Source organism: Anolis carolinensis, chromosome 4 (genome assembly GCF_035594765.1).
Source record: "Anolis carolinensis isolate JA03-04 chromosome 4, rAnoCar3.1.pri, whole genome shotgun sequence".
NCBI classification, from domain to species: Eukaryota; Metazoa; Chordata; class Lepidosauria; order Squamata; family Dactyloidae; genus Anolis; species Anolis carolinensis.
The window spans coordinates 221,889,031-221,902,955 of record NC_085844.1 but is presented as its reverse complement, the minus strand read 5'-3'; the positions used below and the strand labels follow the sequence as shown (position 1 = coordinate 221,902,955).

General features: G+C 38.0%; 1 protein-coding gene across 3 annotated transcripts in view; it reads right to left on the bottom strand.

Moving 5' to 3' along the window:
• Window positions 1–13,925, bottom strand: part of ppp1r16b (protein phosphatase 1 regulatory subunit 16B) — a 160,700-nt gene that overhangs the window by 24,298 nt on the left and 122,477 nt on the right. For all 3 annotated transcript variants that reach the window (XM_003220586.4, XM_062978852.1, XM_062978853.1), the window contains exons 3-4: window positions 5,083–5,153; window positions 1,316–1,461 (exon numbers count right to left, since the gene is read on the bottom strand). In XM_003220586.4, the coding sequence (XP_003220634.1) occupies window positions 1,316–1,461; window positions 5,083–5,153 (217 nt within the window). The remainder of the gene's footprint in view (window positions 1–1,315; window positions 1,462–5,082; window positions 5,154–13,925) is intronic.

Here is a 13,925-nt window from a genome sequence, read left to right as displayed (position 1 = left end):
TATTGTTACTCATAAATATCTATAAATAAAACGTTCATTTTAAAGCCAAGATGAGAAACCTATGGGTCTCCAGATATTGCTGGATTCTAGCTCCCACCTAGCAACCACCAAGCAATGAGATAGCAAATCTATCCTTAATGCTGTCATTGATACCAAAATATTGATTAATCTTTATATTTTCTCTTTTATTGTGCTTCATTTATTTCACATAATTATTTATTCAGTTTATGACCCACTGTTTCTAGTTCACTGGCAAGATGGAAAAGTAGACTGCTTTTATCAAAGAGCAGAAGAGGAATGCTAAAAGATAGTGTGCAATGAATCTAGAGATGTGGAAATGTTCTTTTAATGGCACATGTTCTTTAACTCTCCTTCAACATTTTTGTAATGTTTTGTAAAGTGCTGCCCTTACCTGACCATTCTACAACTGACCAATACCTTGAAGGGATTAGTCTTACGGTGGATAATTTTGGACAAAAAGATGGGATGTTGGTTTGATATGAAGCTCCAGAAAATGTCTCAGACTGCAGATACTACAATTCAGTGATAGGAAACTCAGGGTGGCTTACAACATGGCAATAACTCAACGACGTTTAAAACAATTACACAGAATTACAGAAATTAATTTACAATAAACACAATTAACACCATCAGCATCACGTGATCCAAGAGCAAGGTCCGGGCCATTCCATTGGTCAAATTCCGAGTCATTCATGTCTATTGCTGCAGGTTTTCAAAAGCTTGGTTAAAGAGCCATGTTTTCACTTTCTTGCAGAAGATCAAGAGGGAGGGGGCTGATCTGATCTCCCTGCCGCGGGGCCATCACCAAGAAAGCCCTGACTCTCGTCCCTGCCAGTCAGGCCTGCAGGACTGAGAGCAGGGCCTCTCCAGACGATTTTAAATGCCAAGATGGTTTATAGGAGGAGATACATTCGGACAGGTAAACTGAGCCAGAATCATTTAGGGCTTTATAAGCTAAAGCCAGCACTTTGAATTGTGCTCAGTAGCAAACTGGCAGCCAGTGGAGCTGGCACAACAGGGGTGCTGTGTACTCCCTGTACGCAGCTCTGATGAGCAATCTGGCTGTGATCCTTTGGACCAATTGCAGCTTCTAAACAGTCTTCAAAGACAACCCCATGTAGAGCGTGTTGCAGTAATCTATTTGGGATGTAACTAGATGGGGCGCTCTTGGTGGTAGTCAAAACATAGGAATTTGCCACATATGGATAAGCACAGAGATTTACAGCCAGTGTCCAGAATATCCCACAAAAAGGCTAACCCACCAGAAAACACAAAGAATCAAAGTATCACCTACTGCTGAATCAGGATCTTCACCAGATTGAGGTGCCCACATGTTGCGGCTGCATGCAGAGGAGTCCAAAGTTCATTGTCCTTTGCATTGACATTGGCCCCGTGGTTCAGAAGAAGCTTAACTATCTCCTCATAGTTGTCTATGCAGCACTGTTGAGGAATCAAATACAACTAAGTTAAATTCGACTTTGCCCAGACCATTATTTCTCTTAAACCTTGGGAGTGGCTTCCACTTTTCTGTCTTTTGATGGATCCATAGTAACTATACAAAAGAAACAGAGGGGAGTTGGGCATGGGCCTCATTTCATGGTGGTTTGGGTAGGAAGGATGTTTTCTCTATTTTCGTAATTTCTCCCTGTAATTGCTTCTAATATTCAGGGAAATTTATCATTTAGCAGAACAAATCGTAAGGGGTTTTTAGTAACATCTGTTTCGGTGAAAGTACTACATAGGTTCTTAGAGCCTACCCTTTTATATACTAAAATATATTAAGGATAAAGTGTTGGGCATTCACTAGGGATGGGATAAAGGGACAAAGAATGTGCTATTACTTACAGATACTATCCAATAGCTACGTGTAATGAGTCCATCAAAAATGATGGACAGGGCAACTTCAGCTGGCCCAAGAACAGTTTTCGCTTCCACCATCCTATTGAACTGTAGCTATAATATGCTTCATTATTGATGAATAATACTTTAAAGGAGAAATCAGCAAATATGGCTTTCTCTCTAAATACTATTGGCCTCAAATTTCCATGATTCTTTACCACGGGTCATGCTAGCTGGTGCCAATGGAAGATGTAGTCCAACAGCATCAGCATGGTCACAGGTTGCCCATCATAGAATCACAGAGTTGGAAGAGACCTTGTGGGCCATCCAGTCCAACCCCCTGCCAAGAAGCAGGAAAATTGCATTCAAAGCAGCCCCCGTTAGATGGCCATCCAGCCTCTGTTTAAAAGCCTCCAAAGAAGGCGCCTCCACCACATTCTGGGCAGAGAGTTCACTGCTGAACAGCTCTTACAGTGAGGAAGTTCTTCCTAATATTCAGGAATCTCCTTGCCTGTAGTTTGAAACCATTGTTCCGCATCCTAGTCTCCAGGGCAGCAGAAAACAAGCTCGCTCCCTCCTTCCTATGACTTCCCTTCATGTCTCCTCTCAGACTTCTTTTTTGCAGGCTAAACATGCCCAGCTTTTTGAGTTGCTCCTCATAGGGCTTGTTCTCCTTGATCATTTTAGTCACCCTTCTCTGGACACATTACAGCTTTTCAACCGTTCCCTTCAATTGTGGTGTCCAGAATTGGACACATTCCAGGTGTGGTCTATCACTGATAGCCTCCTAAATACACAATCATCTTACAGACCCTAGCTGTCTTTCCTAAAGATTCTCTTCCATACCTTCTCCAAATTACTATGGAGCACATGGTCTTTTTTGTCATTTGTGATACCAGCGAAATGTTCTGTCACCAAGCAAAACATGTTTTCTCTTTTGTTACAGGAACAACAAATAAGCATCTGTTAAAAAGAAGTATTTCATGTTCTCTGAGCTAGTTTGCATGTTAAAACAAACATCTATCCAGTGCCAAAGAAAGAATGCTCTTTTGCAGAATAATCTGGGCTTCAGCCACCATTCCTCAATAGTCACATTTACAATACTGGCTGGGGAAGAATGAGTTCTGGGTGAGGTTATCCGCCTTCAGAATCAGCTTAACAACTTGCTCTCTGTTATGTGACCGCCTACTATCTTAGCGCCTTGGAAAGAAGCTTCCAGATGGTACTTTCTCCTATACCCAGTTACTCAGAAAACAGCCATCTGATTTCAAAGTGTTAAAGAAAAGCAGATAAGGTGACAGAGTCCAGCTTTTGATTTCTTCCCAGGATAAGAGTTCACTCAAAAACATATTGCTTCAAATAATCTGTTTCCTAATATGAAACATTGCTTCCTTCAGATGGTTTTGAATACAAGTGCCTTAGACCTCAGCCAATATAATGGATTTTTATTAATTGTGGAAGGGATAGTTAACAAATATTATCTGCCCATAGCTTATGGGAGAGAGGAGGTGGCAAAACAGACACAAGCACATTGCATAACAAGCTCTTGGAGACTTCTATTTGGTTTCCCATTTTCCATGCTCTCCAGCTGATTGAAGACATATAACGCTCTTTCATGCCAAACAATTATAGCACTATGGTTCCATAGCCATGTCCCGTAGAATTTTGGGATTTGTAGTCTGGTGGGGCACTAGCTTTCCCTGTCTAAGAATTCTGAATAACCTTCCCTAAAAACTTCCACAAGATGGCACCATGTAGTTAAAATGGAACCACAGAACTATAACTGTGTCCTTTGCCTCTTATTGAGTTAGACCATTGGCTCAGTATTGCCTGCATTCACTATCAGAGCTGAGCTAGGTGTGACCAACATTTTTCTCTTTAGTTAAGGTTTTTAAAAAGAAATAGCTCTGCTTACTACTGACGGAAGTTTTGCCCTCTTCTAAGCAACCGTTATGATCTACAACTGCTCTTACCTTCCCTTAAAACTCTTTTAATGCCCACAATGCTGCTACTTCTTTAATTTGATTTAATGGTTAAACTGTTTAAAATACTACTTGACTGTTCCGTTATTCCTTACTGTTTAAAATGGTTCTAAATTGCCTTACATTAATTTTTTTATTTGTATATGCTGTCTTGAAATATTTCAATAAGCAAATATACAAACTGGCAAGGTCACAAAGATACGTCATGTTGTCCTTGCTGACAATGAAGTGATTGTTGTTATTTATTATTGTTTTGTTATTAATGTTTTCCTCATGTACCAATTTATTTTCTGTCTGATTTTTTATTTACTTTTAATGTATTGTTGTTATTTTCAATGCTGCTTTGTTGTGAGCAGTGCTGAGCATATTGTTCAGGGAAAGACACTGATGAAAATACACTGATGGTGGATTGAAATGATGGGAGAGATAGAGATTTAGATTAGGGAAAAGGGTCTGAGCTCTTACCACCATTTTTCAAGCTTAAATTCTCTGTGTCATCTGTTAGCCACACAAAGCAGAAAACACATGTATACTATGGAGGCGTTAACACCACAATTGCTGTACCTCACAAAAGAGAAATCATATAGCAGGGATGTAATCCTTTGCTAATTTGGTTTTCAAAGGAAACAGAAACTAATTGGAGCAATTTTCGTCCTGCTGCAAAAATATATTTCCAAACTCCAAGGTTTATGAAGACTATTCAGAGATTGAGGTATATTCTGTGCAAAACTTACCTCTTACACTTTTTGTGCAGAAAATATAATTTTTCACAAAGGATAAGGTATTTTTTCCCAGGAAAAATACATCTTACAGGACGATTGTTTTCTATGCAGGGAATTGCATACCTGGGTAATGATTCTTTTTAAAAAATCGTACATGATGTTTTTGCAAAGAAAGCAGCATTTTCTGCAAAAGAAATTACAATTCTGGGCAGTAAATGCTGTTTCTGGCAGAGGACATGCTGGTTTAGGCACAAAAATACTACATGTGAATTTTGTGCAGAATAAATTCCAAACTGTGATGATTGTCAACAGTCCAGTGTTCCTCTTGTCAGGGTTTCCCAAAACTTGTGAAAAAAAAAATCTTTGAGCAGATCCACAAACATTCTTTTCAACCCTATCACTTCAGGTTTGTAAGCCTCAGGTTTCTCAAGAGATAATGAAGAAAATATAGCTTGATTGGCTACAAATGACAAGAAGCTCATCCTAGATGTCACATTTCAACTTTTATGAATGCTTACCTGATGCAGTGCAGTTAATCCATCTTCATTACACAGGTCTGGACTGAAGTTATTGTTCAATAAATAACAGACTGCAAGAGACAAGAAGGATTATCTTCAGTACACATTATCATTAACAGAGAATCATTGCGAGTAAAATAATTAACCAAATAAACCAAATGTATTTTATTTAAGTCAATATAGTCTTGTGGACAGAATGAAAACATGAGGGATCCAAAAAATTCCACCTAACATAGTTCTAGCTGTTTGTTCAATGGTCAAATATATCACTTTCCACCCTACTCCCCTCTCCAAGCTGGTGTAGAGTCATTGTTATGGCACATTCTTGTTCAGCTATTTGGAAGGCAAAGCATTTCCCATTTCTTGTCCTGATTGACAGCTAGATATGTCTATCTGTTCCATTTTTACTTAGAAAAGAAAATGAGTCATGATCATTATGTGTGAAAATGCAGATGCTGTTGAGCGTTACATGATGGTTGTCGACCAGTGGTGTTCATGAAAACAGTGCAGTTAATTCACTTTGTATTTTATTTTAGATTTTAAAGGAGCAATTAAAGGTGCAGAACCCAATTCACAAAATGGATTGAGAACCTATTGAGAAGCACAATAGAACAGCTCTTCCCAATCTGATCTGATGTTAGACTGGAGCTCCCATCACCTGCAGTTAGCATGGATATATTATTGCATACAGTCAGCCTTCCAGATTCCCTAGGGTTAGAGGCAAAGGAAAGTGAAAGTGAAACAACATGAATAATGAAATTGCTGGGTTTTTTTTAAATAGTGAGATATAACCGAGACAATCTCTAGAAATTGCTAGGTCTTCCATCATTACTCTATGGTGAACTTGCCTGGAAGCAGAACAGAGAATTGCATCGGAGGACCTAGAGATTCCTAAAAAGGTGTTCACTCTAAAAAATCTCTTAAGTCCTCAAGCATGATCAGAAGAAGTTGACCATAGAGTTACAGTGGCGGATCTTGAAATTCTTAGTGAGAACATTTTCAATCAAATTCATGAATAATCAAATCCACAAATGTCAAAACCCCAAATATGAAGGGACAACTGTAATACACATGGGAACTTTTTAAAGAATAAAACTCACAATGGTGTATAAGTCACTAACCAGTGCGTATATATTCTGTAAATATTGTCTACAGCTTACAGTCACTTCTATAGGGAACTAAAACTGCAAATGATCTGCAAGGGGTGGTTAGATGTCCATCAGATTATGGTTGAAACAGATCAAAAAGGAGGCGCTAGGATGTAGCAGTTCTTCCTACATCAGTATGTAAAGTAGCGGTTCTTCTTTGCCAGAGTTCAGGTTCAGAAGACACTTTCAGAGCATTAAAAAGCAACTTTCCCCCAATCTGATGCTGACTAGGTTGGTTGGACTGCTGATCCCATCATTCCCAAACTGTTTTGCAGCCAGAAGACATCTGCAGAGCCTTAAGAAGGTCATCCCTTGGGCCAAGGAGTTATTTTTTCTTTCACAAAAAACGAGCCTAATTCTTATTTATTATTGTCACTCCAGTTTTACACAAAGTAAACTTACCTAAGAATTGCATATGTGCCCCTATTAAACCATATCAGCACACAAAATCTAATTTAGTTGGTGTGGTTGCACAAGCCAATGTCATAAATTCATAATTTTGTAAGCATTCTTCTTAAAAGCCTTTCCCTCGTACAGCAGACTAACATAGCTACACTTCTGGAAATAATTTTTTATATCTGTTGGTCAAATATCTCATGTATTTGAAACATAAAGAGATAGTTTTAAATTTGATGAGCTTTCTGTTGACATTTAATTGTTTTATTACAATACAAATAAAGTCTTATTATTAATTGTTTTATTATCCTAAAGATTTCTGTTTGCAGTTTTTTTTAAAAAAAAAATCTTCCTTTAAAAAAAACCCCCAGTATTATCAAAATATTGATTTAGTGTTGTTCTCAGGATAACATTTCACAATTGAAGGATGACAGGAGCAGCTTAACGCTGGCAAAAACAGTGCCTTAATGGATCTGATCTGCATATTATACTGCACAAGTGTGGCTCTGTAGAATGCTCTTATTCAGGATTCCAGACAAACATTTTTGTCCTCTTCCATTTCTTCCCCTCTCCTCTGCAAAAAAACACACTGGCTTGAATCCAGCCAATGGTACAACTAGAATAGATGCCCTCAAGCAATGCATCTTACATCAAGTGTCAATATAAAAGAGTCTGGTCTATTTGAAACTAAACAGAATTAGCATGCTCAATTTTCATAGAGATTTTTATTCCATTGATCCAATCCTAGAGACCCTTTCCCTGAATTTATTTGTCTTTTTTCTTTTCCAAAGTTCTCTCAGGCTAACTGATACTTCCCTTGCAATGTTGTTTTGGCTATGTAAGGACTAGTCCTTGGAGACTTAGCTAGCAGTATATAGAATTATGTTGAAACCCAATATGGTAGAATCCTAAAAGTGTAACATTTAAACACAAACATCTCACATATTTTCCCCAAATCTCTGCATATAATGATTTGGAATATTCTGCTCCGAGCAAGTGCTAATTCCTACATGTAGAGAACATTGGGGGCATTAAACAGTACAATCCTCATTGCTTCAATTCCAGAATTCATAATTCATAATTATTATCCAGAATTCATAATTCATAAACATGTGGCCAGTAGATGTGGAGGGATGAAAAATCCCATCAACCCTTGTGATTCCCTGTGCTGGCCAGGTGGATGAAAGCTGTAGCCTAACCACATCTGCAGGGCTATGAATTTACAAGGTAACTTCCACAATGCATAGAGTGGCTAGTATCATATTGTGCACTCTGCTGCCCATTTACATGCAGTGTGTCCTCCTTCACAGAATACAGCCTTCTAATTTTTAAGAGCCATCAAATGACAGTTCTCTATTTGAAGAAATTTTCTATTTTAAGATTTAAAACCCCATGAGAAGAAAGAGTTTTGAACTTTTTAGCTGATACTTGGACTACAGCCTAACCAAGCACATAACTCAATGCCTTCCCTCTATGGAGTGCATTTCTTTTTAAATTACAGATTTCCCCCCTAAATGTGTATCTGATCATTTGCACATACATCTCTGCACTCTTTTTTGGACAATGAATACATAAATTGCCAACCAATTACTTGGAAGGAAATTCTACTCTACATACAGAGTCTTGACTCTCAAAAAAAGATTGGGGCTGTGTTATGACTCAGTTATTTGGGGCATGTGTTTGAATCTCACAATTTGTCAGGGAAAGTATGGCTTCTAGCATTTGGATTCCCCACCACAATGTTCCTAGGCTAATGAAAGCATTATTACTTCTTTCCCATGCCAAGACCTTAAAGGGCCAATGATGCAGTGCCAGGATTATGCTGACAGAGGATAGCTTTACTGAGAAATGCACACTACATAATGAAAAGCATTAGCAGGGCTAAACTGATGTTCATAAAAGGTCATATAGGTTGCAAACACAAGAGTTCCAAGAAATTAATGGAGGATGTGTAATTTCAGCATGTTAATTATCTGTCAGCTAAAGAAATAAAAGCCGTAGACATCAACAATTAGATGTATACTCCATATCTAAGGGTTGGCCAATATAATCAATTGTCATCTTACAAGAAGAAGAGTTCCAGGACCAGATCTACCTTTCTGAGCACATGAGGTTGTTATTTCAGGTAGCAAATCTCAAATGGCATGAAAGGGAAATAAATTATTGATCACTGAATTAATCATAATCTGAGTTGTTTTTTCTGTTCTTCCTCTCACCACATTGGGTGGAGGGAATAGTGGATGGGAAGCAATTTTTTGCATGTCTGTATGTCATCCCCCCCCTCCCCCCGTGGTAGTGCATGTCCATGCAAATAATGAGTTTGATTTTTGCTTGATTCTGCATAGTAGAAGACACCATATTGAAACCAACAGTCATATTTTCCTCTGTTCTATTGCCAGCATAGACTAAATTTGCATAAAAACTGTTAGAAACACTCATGTTTTTGCCTGCTCTTAACGGTTCTGTAAACATCACTGCTGAATAATCCCATGCTATTAAAAATGACGCATCCTGAACTGATTTGCTCATTAGACAAAAGTTAAAAGTCAGATGTGACAAATTACAGTAGTTCTTATTAAATAAATTGTTGCTGGCATGACAATTTTTTCATACTTTTGTGCATTTTATTTTCTAAATAAGACAAGCATCCCATGTAGATGTTATTTTCCCATGGTACAAGTTATTCTCAAGACTGAGGAACATCATTTCCTATTACTATGGGAGTTCATTGTGGCATGAAAAAAAGTATTTTCTCTTCATAGTGACAAGTCAAGCATCCTATTCTTCACAGGGAGAAGGAAGGGAGCCACTACGCTTGAACACTGCATACCCTAATTAGAAAGCTAATAACCAACATTTTACAGATTTTGTTTTTATTCTATTTCTTCTGCATAATTATTGGGCATATCAGCATTAGCATTTAACTCATGCTTTGTATTTGTATCTCATTCCTTTATTGATTTAAAATACTTACCCTACAAAGCGAGATTAAAAATGCTTAAGAGCTCTTGAATTAAAATATAACAAAAACAATCCTTCGAGACAAATTATCATTATGATAGATTCAGAAAAGTAGCAGAAGAGAAAAGTGTGTGTGTGAGGGGAAACACCTCTCTCAGAAAACTATACCATACCTAATACACACATCATGAAGACATTCAGCCAAACATCTGAGTGGCCAAATCCCTTGGTTTTATTTCATCTGCCATTTTGGAATACATCTATTTCATATGAATTGTAACACACTGGTTTTAGAGCATCTCAAGACATTTTGCTCCACATGGAAAAGCTAGCTGGACTTGCAGTTGCACCTTACTTGAATATTGGTGATGGACTAACATCTTCTACTTAAAGTTGCTTGTGGGGAGAGGACACACTCCGGAATGACACACCCATTTTTTTTTTCTTTTGCTGGTGGGAACATCTACTGAAAACATGGGCACATCTACACTGACCACTTAATTCAGTTTCAAACCAGTATTGGAAAAATTGTTTCTGTGCAGATGATTAGATAAGAAATCCTGGAATCAGGATTACATAAACCACAGATAACTGATATGTCTTAAGGACTTTCTTTTGCATGCTTTCATGGGCATTTGTTGTCTAGCTGCCACATTACATTGTCAGTGTAGACGGGTCCATGGGAAACGGATGGTTGCCAGCACTGTCCTGCTTCTACCACTGGAGCCAGTTGTCTCAAAAAGAATTAAGTCCTATAGTCTTGTCATCACTGCCTTGGTTTCCTCCAATGTGGGCTTTGAGCAGTGTAAACTATAATAATGAAATGCTAGAACTTGTCTGCCACCTGCTTACTGTTTCAACTTATAAAGCTACTTATACTTTTATTGACTTTGTACTGTACTATTTTCAAAGTGTACTATTTTAATATGTTGCTAATCCCCTTGAACCGCATTATGGAGAGAAAGGTGGGATATAAATGATGATGATGCAACCTTTTGGGTTTAATCGTAATTAAAAGTCAGGATAAAGATGAAAAATGCAGAAATACTTTTGAATTTTGTGAGATTTACTTAGATGTTTCTCTCTCTCTCTCTCTCTCTCTCTCTCTCTCTCTCTCTCTCTCTCCCTCCCTCCCTCCCTCCCTCCCTCCCTCTCTCTCTCTCTCTCTCTCTCTCTCTCTCTCTCTCTCTCTCTCTCTCACACACACACACACACACACACACACACACACAACACTATATCTGTTATGGAGATTTGAAGGCCAACAATGAAATGCACACATATTTAGTTCAGTTCAATTTAATGTTTGTTTTTATTACACTATTGGACTGTTGAAGGTTTCTGGAAAGTGATTAGGTAAACTAAAAACATAAAACATGGAACAATATACAACAATAAAAACAGTGAATAAAAAACCTGAAGAGAAAACCTGTACAAGGTGTAAAACCAATGCAGCACATGAAACTAAAGTAAAGCAAGCAGCAAAATAAAATAGTGGAACACTCTATGGGCACTAAAAACTGTTGTCAAAATGCCTTAGGTGACATAAAATACCTTTAATGTGTACTGAAACAAAGGTAATACACTCTTCTTTCAGAGGATTCTTCAAATATTTATTGTTATCTACAACATATAGTATGATGATTGGCTTATATTTACTTTTATTATGTGTCTCTACTTTCCTTCATCCCCCTTCCATCTTCCAAAATAAAATAAAGAATGGTTAGGAAAACCGAGCTTGACTAGTAGCAAATGCAGTCAACATAGTCCTCACAATATCCAATTAAGATAACTTGTACAACCCAACAAGCAAATCTAAATTTATGTTTGTGCTTCCCTTTCAGGCTAACCACACCTTTCTGCTCTTCTAATAGGAAATGACTGACAGATGCATCACTCACCAGCAGTTCTGGTTTTCTCTTATTTACTCTGGATGTGATTTCCATTAGGACATTTAATTCAATCTGCCTTGTTTAAAAGCCATTTTCCACTAATAACATGGAGCTATAATCACATTGTCCCTGTTTCCAAAGAGGCCATGTTGTTGTGTGGAGATTAAATCTTGCCAGATCCTTTTTTCCCTTCTTATATTTTCTAAGAATAAAAATCAATATATTGTGGGGTTTTTTTGCTACACCACATACAACTATAGCTTATGCTAAGTTCTGTAGCCATGCAAACAAAAATAATTTCAAAAGAACTCTAGTGCATCAGATCATGGATTCATCTAGTCCAGTATCCTATTTTCAAGCTGGCTAAATTCTACAAAGAAAATAGACTACTCCAGTTCTTTGCTCCCAATGTCTTCAGGAGAAAATTGCCTCTGAACACAGAGATTCCATTTTATTATCACAGAGGTCTAAATATTTTAATAAGCAATCTAAGCTAGTGATTCTGTGGAAGTCAATTCCATATTATTTAGATCTTCCCTCAGGGATGCGGCTCTCAAGAATTTGTCGCACAAATGTTGGCCAGCCTGAGTGTACATACCACAGAATTGTATTGGATGACCCAAAGATTCCAAAATAGGGTTGTTGTATGTTTTTCGGGCTGTATGGCCATGTTCCAGAAATGTCTCCTGACATTTCGCCCACATCTATGGCAGGCATCCTCAACCTTTGAGGATGTCTGCCATAGATGTGGGCAAAACGTCAGGAGAGAATACTTCTGGAACATGGCCATATAGCCCAAAAAACATACAACAACCCTGTGATCCTGGCCAGGAAAGCCTTCGACAACAGCTTCTGAAATAGTTATCATCTCTAGAATTTTTTAATTCCTCCAATGCAACTCTACATTAACTTCTGGGAAAGTATACCGTAGAGTCATCTGCAGGACAAAGCAAATTCCAAGAGAAGATCTATGAATCTCTAAGTCATCCAATATATTCTAAAATATGCTGGTAATTCAACTGTGTTTATCCATAGTTTCACAAAACTGTGGCCCAGTCAGAAACACATCCTTCATAGAAAATTACACACACACACAGTGAACATTTTAAATTATTTATTTATTTTATTAATTAATTTTATTTCCAGCATTTATACCCCACCCTTCCCACCCAGGGGGACTCAGGGCGGCTTACAACAGTTGGCAACATTTAATGCCAAGAACATAATAATAAAACAAAAACAGTACATATAATCAATTTAAACTATAAAAATACATCATTAAAATACATTATAACAATTAAAACATATGTAAATTAGATCCATTTGTCTAGAAACCTCATGCTTCAGCCTTCAATTGGAAAATTCTTTCTGGGCTTGATACAAATGGTGGCCTACTCTACAACTGCCCTCATGGACCATTTCCAGGGTACCAAAAACCACTACTGACTGGGAGGAAGGTAAGTGCAGATGCATTTGGGATATCTGCTTCCTATGGGGGGCTTTTGAAAGTGGAATCTTCCCCCCTTCCTTCACTTCTCTTCCTCTCATCAGGGTTCCTCGAGGAAAAGCGCTGTGGGCACTCTATGTGCAACTAGACCTCTTTCTTCAAAATTAGAAGAGAGTGGCTGGCAACAAAACCTTTCTTGTTTTAGAATATTTCTGATATAGGAGAGTTATCCTGTCCAATTTAGTTATTCCTCTCATCTCTGACAGCATCCACTTACTTTTGAAAGTCGGCACTTCCCAAATAGCTGGTTCTGGACACCACTTGTTTATCACAGACTCTATGATTTATGTCATCTGCTGAGCTAAGGAATTCAGACACTGTATCAAAAGATTCCTCAATGCCTACAGTTCAAAGTCAGCAGAGACTCTCCCATGTCTATAACATATGGCTTTTCTTGCCTGTTTTGCCTGATACACAATATGGCATAACTGTGCAAGACTTTGGGCTTCTACAGTGCCATCTGTTTCTTGCTGAGGCCATGTGGAAGAGGAAATTTCATGCAGCTAAGACAAACCACCAGACTGTTGCTTCATTCCACAAAATCTCTTTCAGTGTTTCGTTCTCACAAAGAGTGCTTGATGAAAGCCTCTTTGCTTTTAGATTACTGCTTAGTCCTGAGAAGTTAGCATGCCTAGAATACACTCACTCTGTTGACCTTTCATTTACATTTAAGATCTTTATATGCGCAGAGGGTTTAGCTTGGCTACACTGGGTCATAAATGTTCAGAGAATATGAATAAGGTTGGTGTTCAATAGCTAGAACAGAGAGGCAGTTGGCCTGTGACAATTCAGTGAGCTGACTACTCTTGAAGCTGATGGATATTCATGTCAAAGACACTCCAGTATCACAACTTTGAAATGACATTTTTGGAGCATAGTTCCCAGATGATGTTCCAAAAGAAGATGATATTTTTTCAGGAGAATAGGGGGAGAACTATA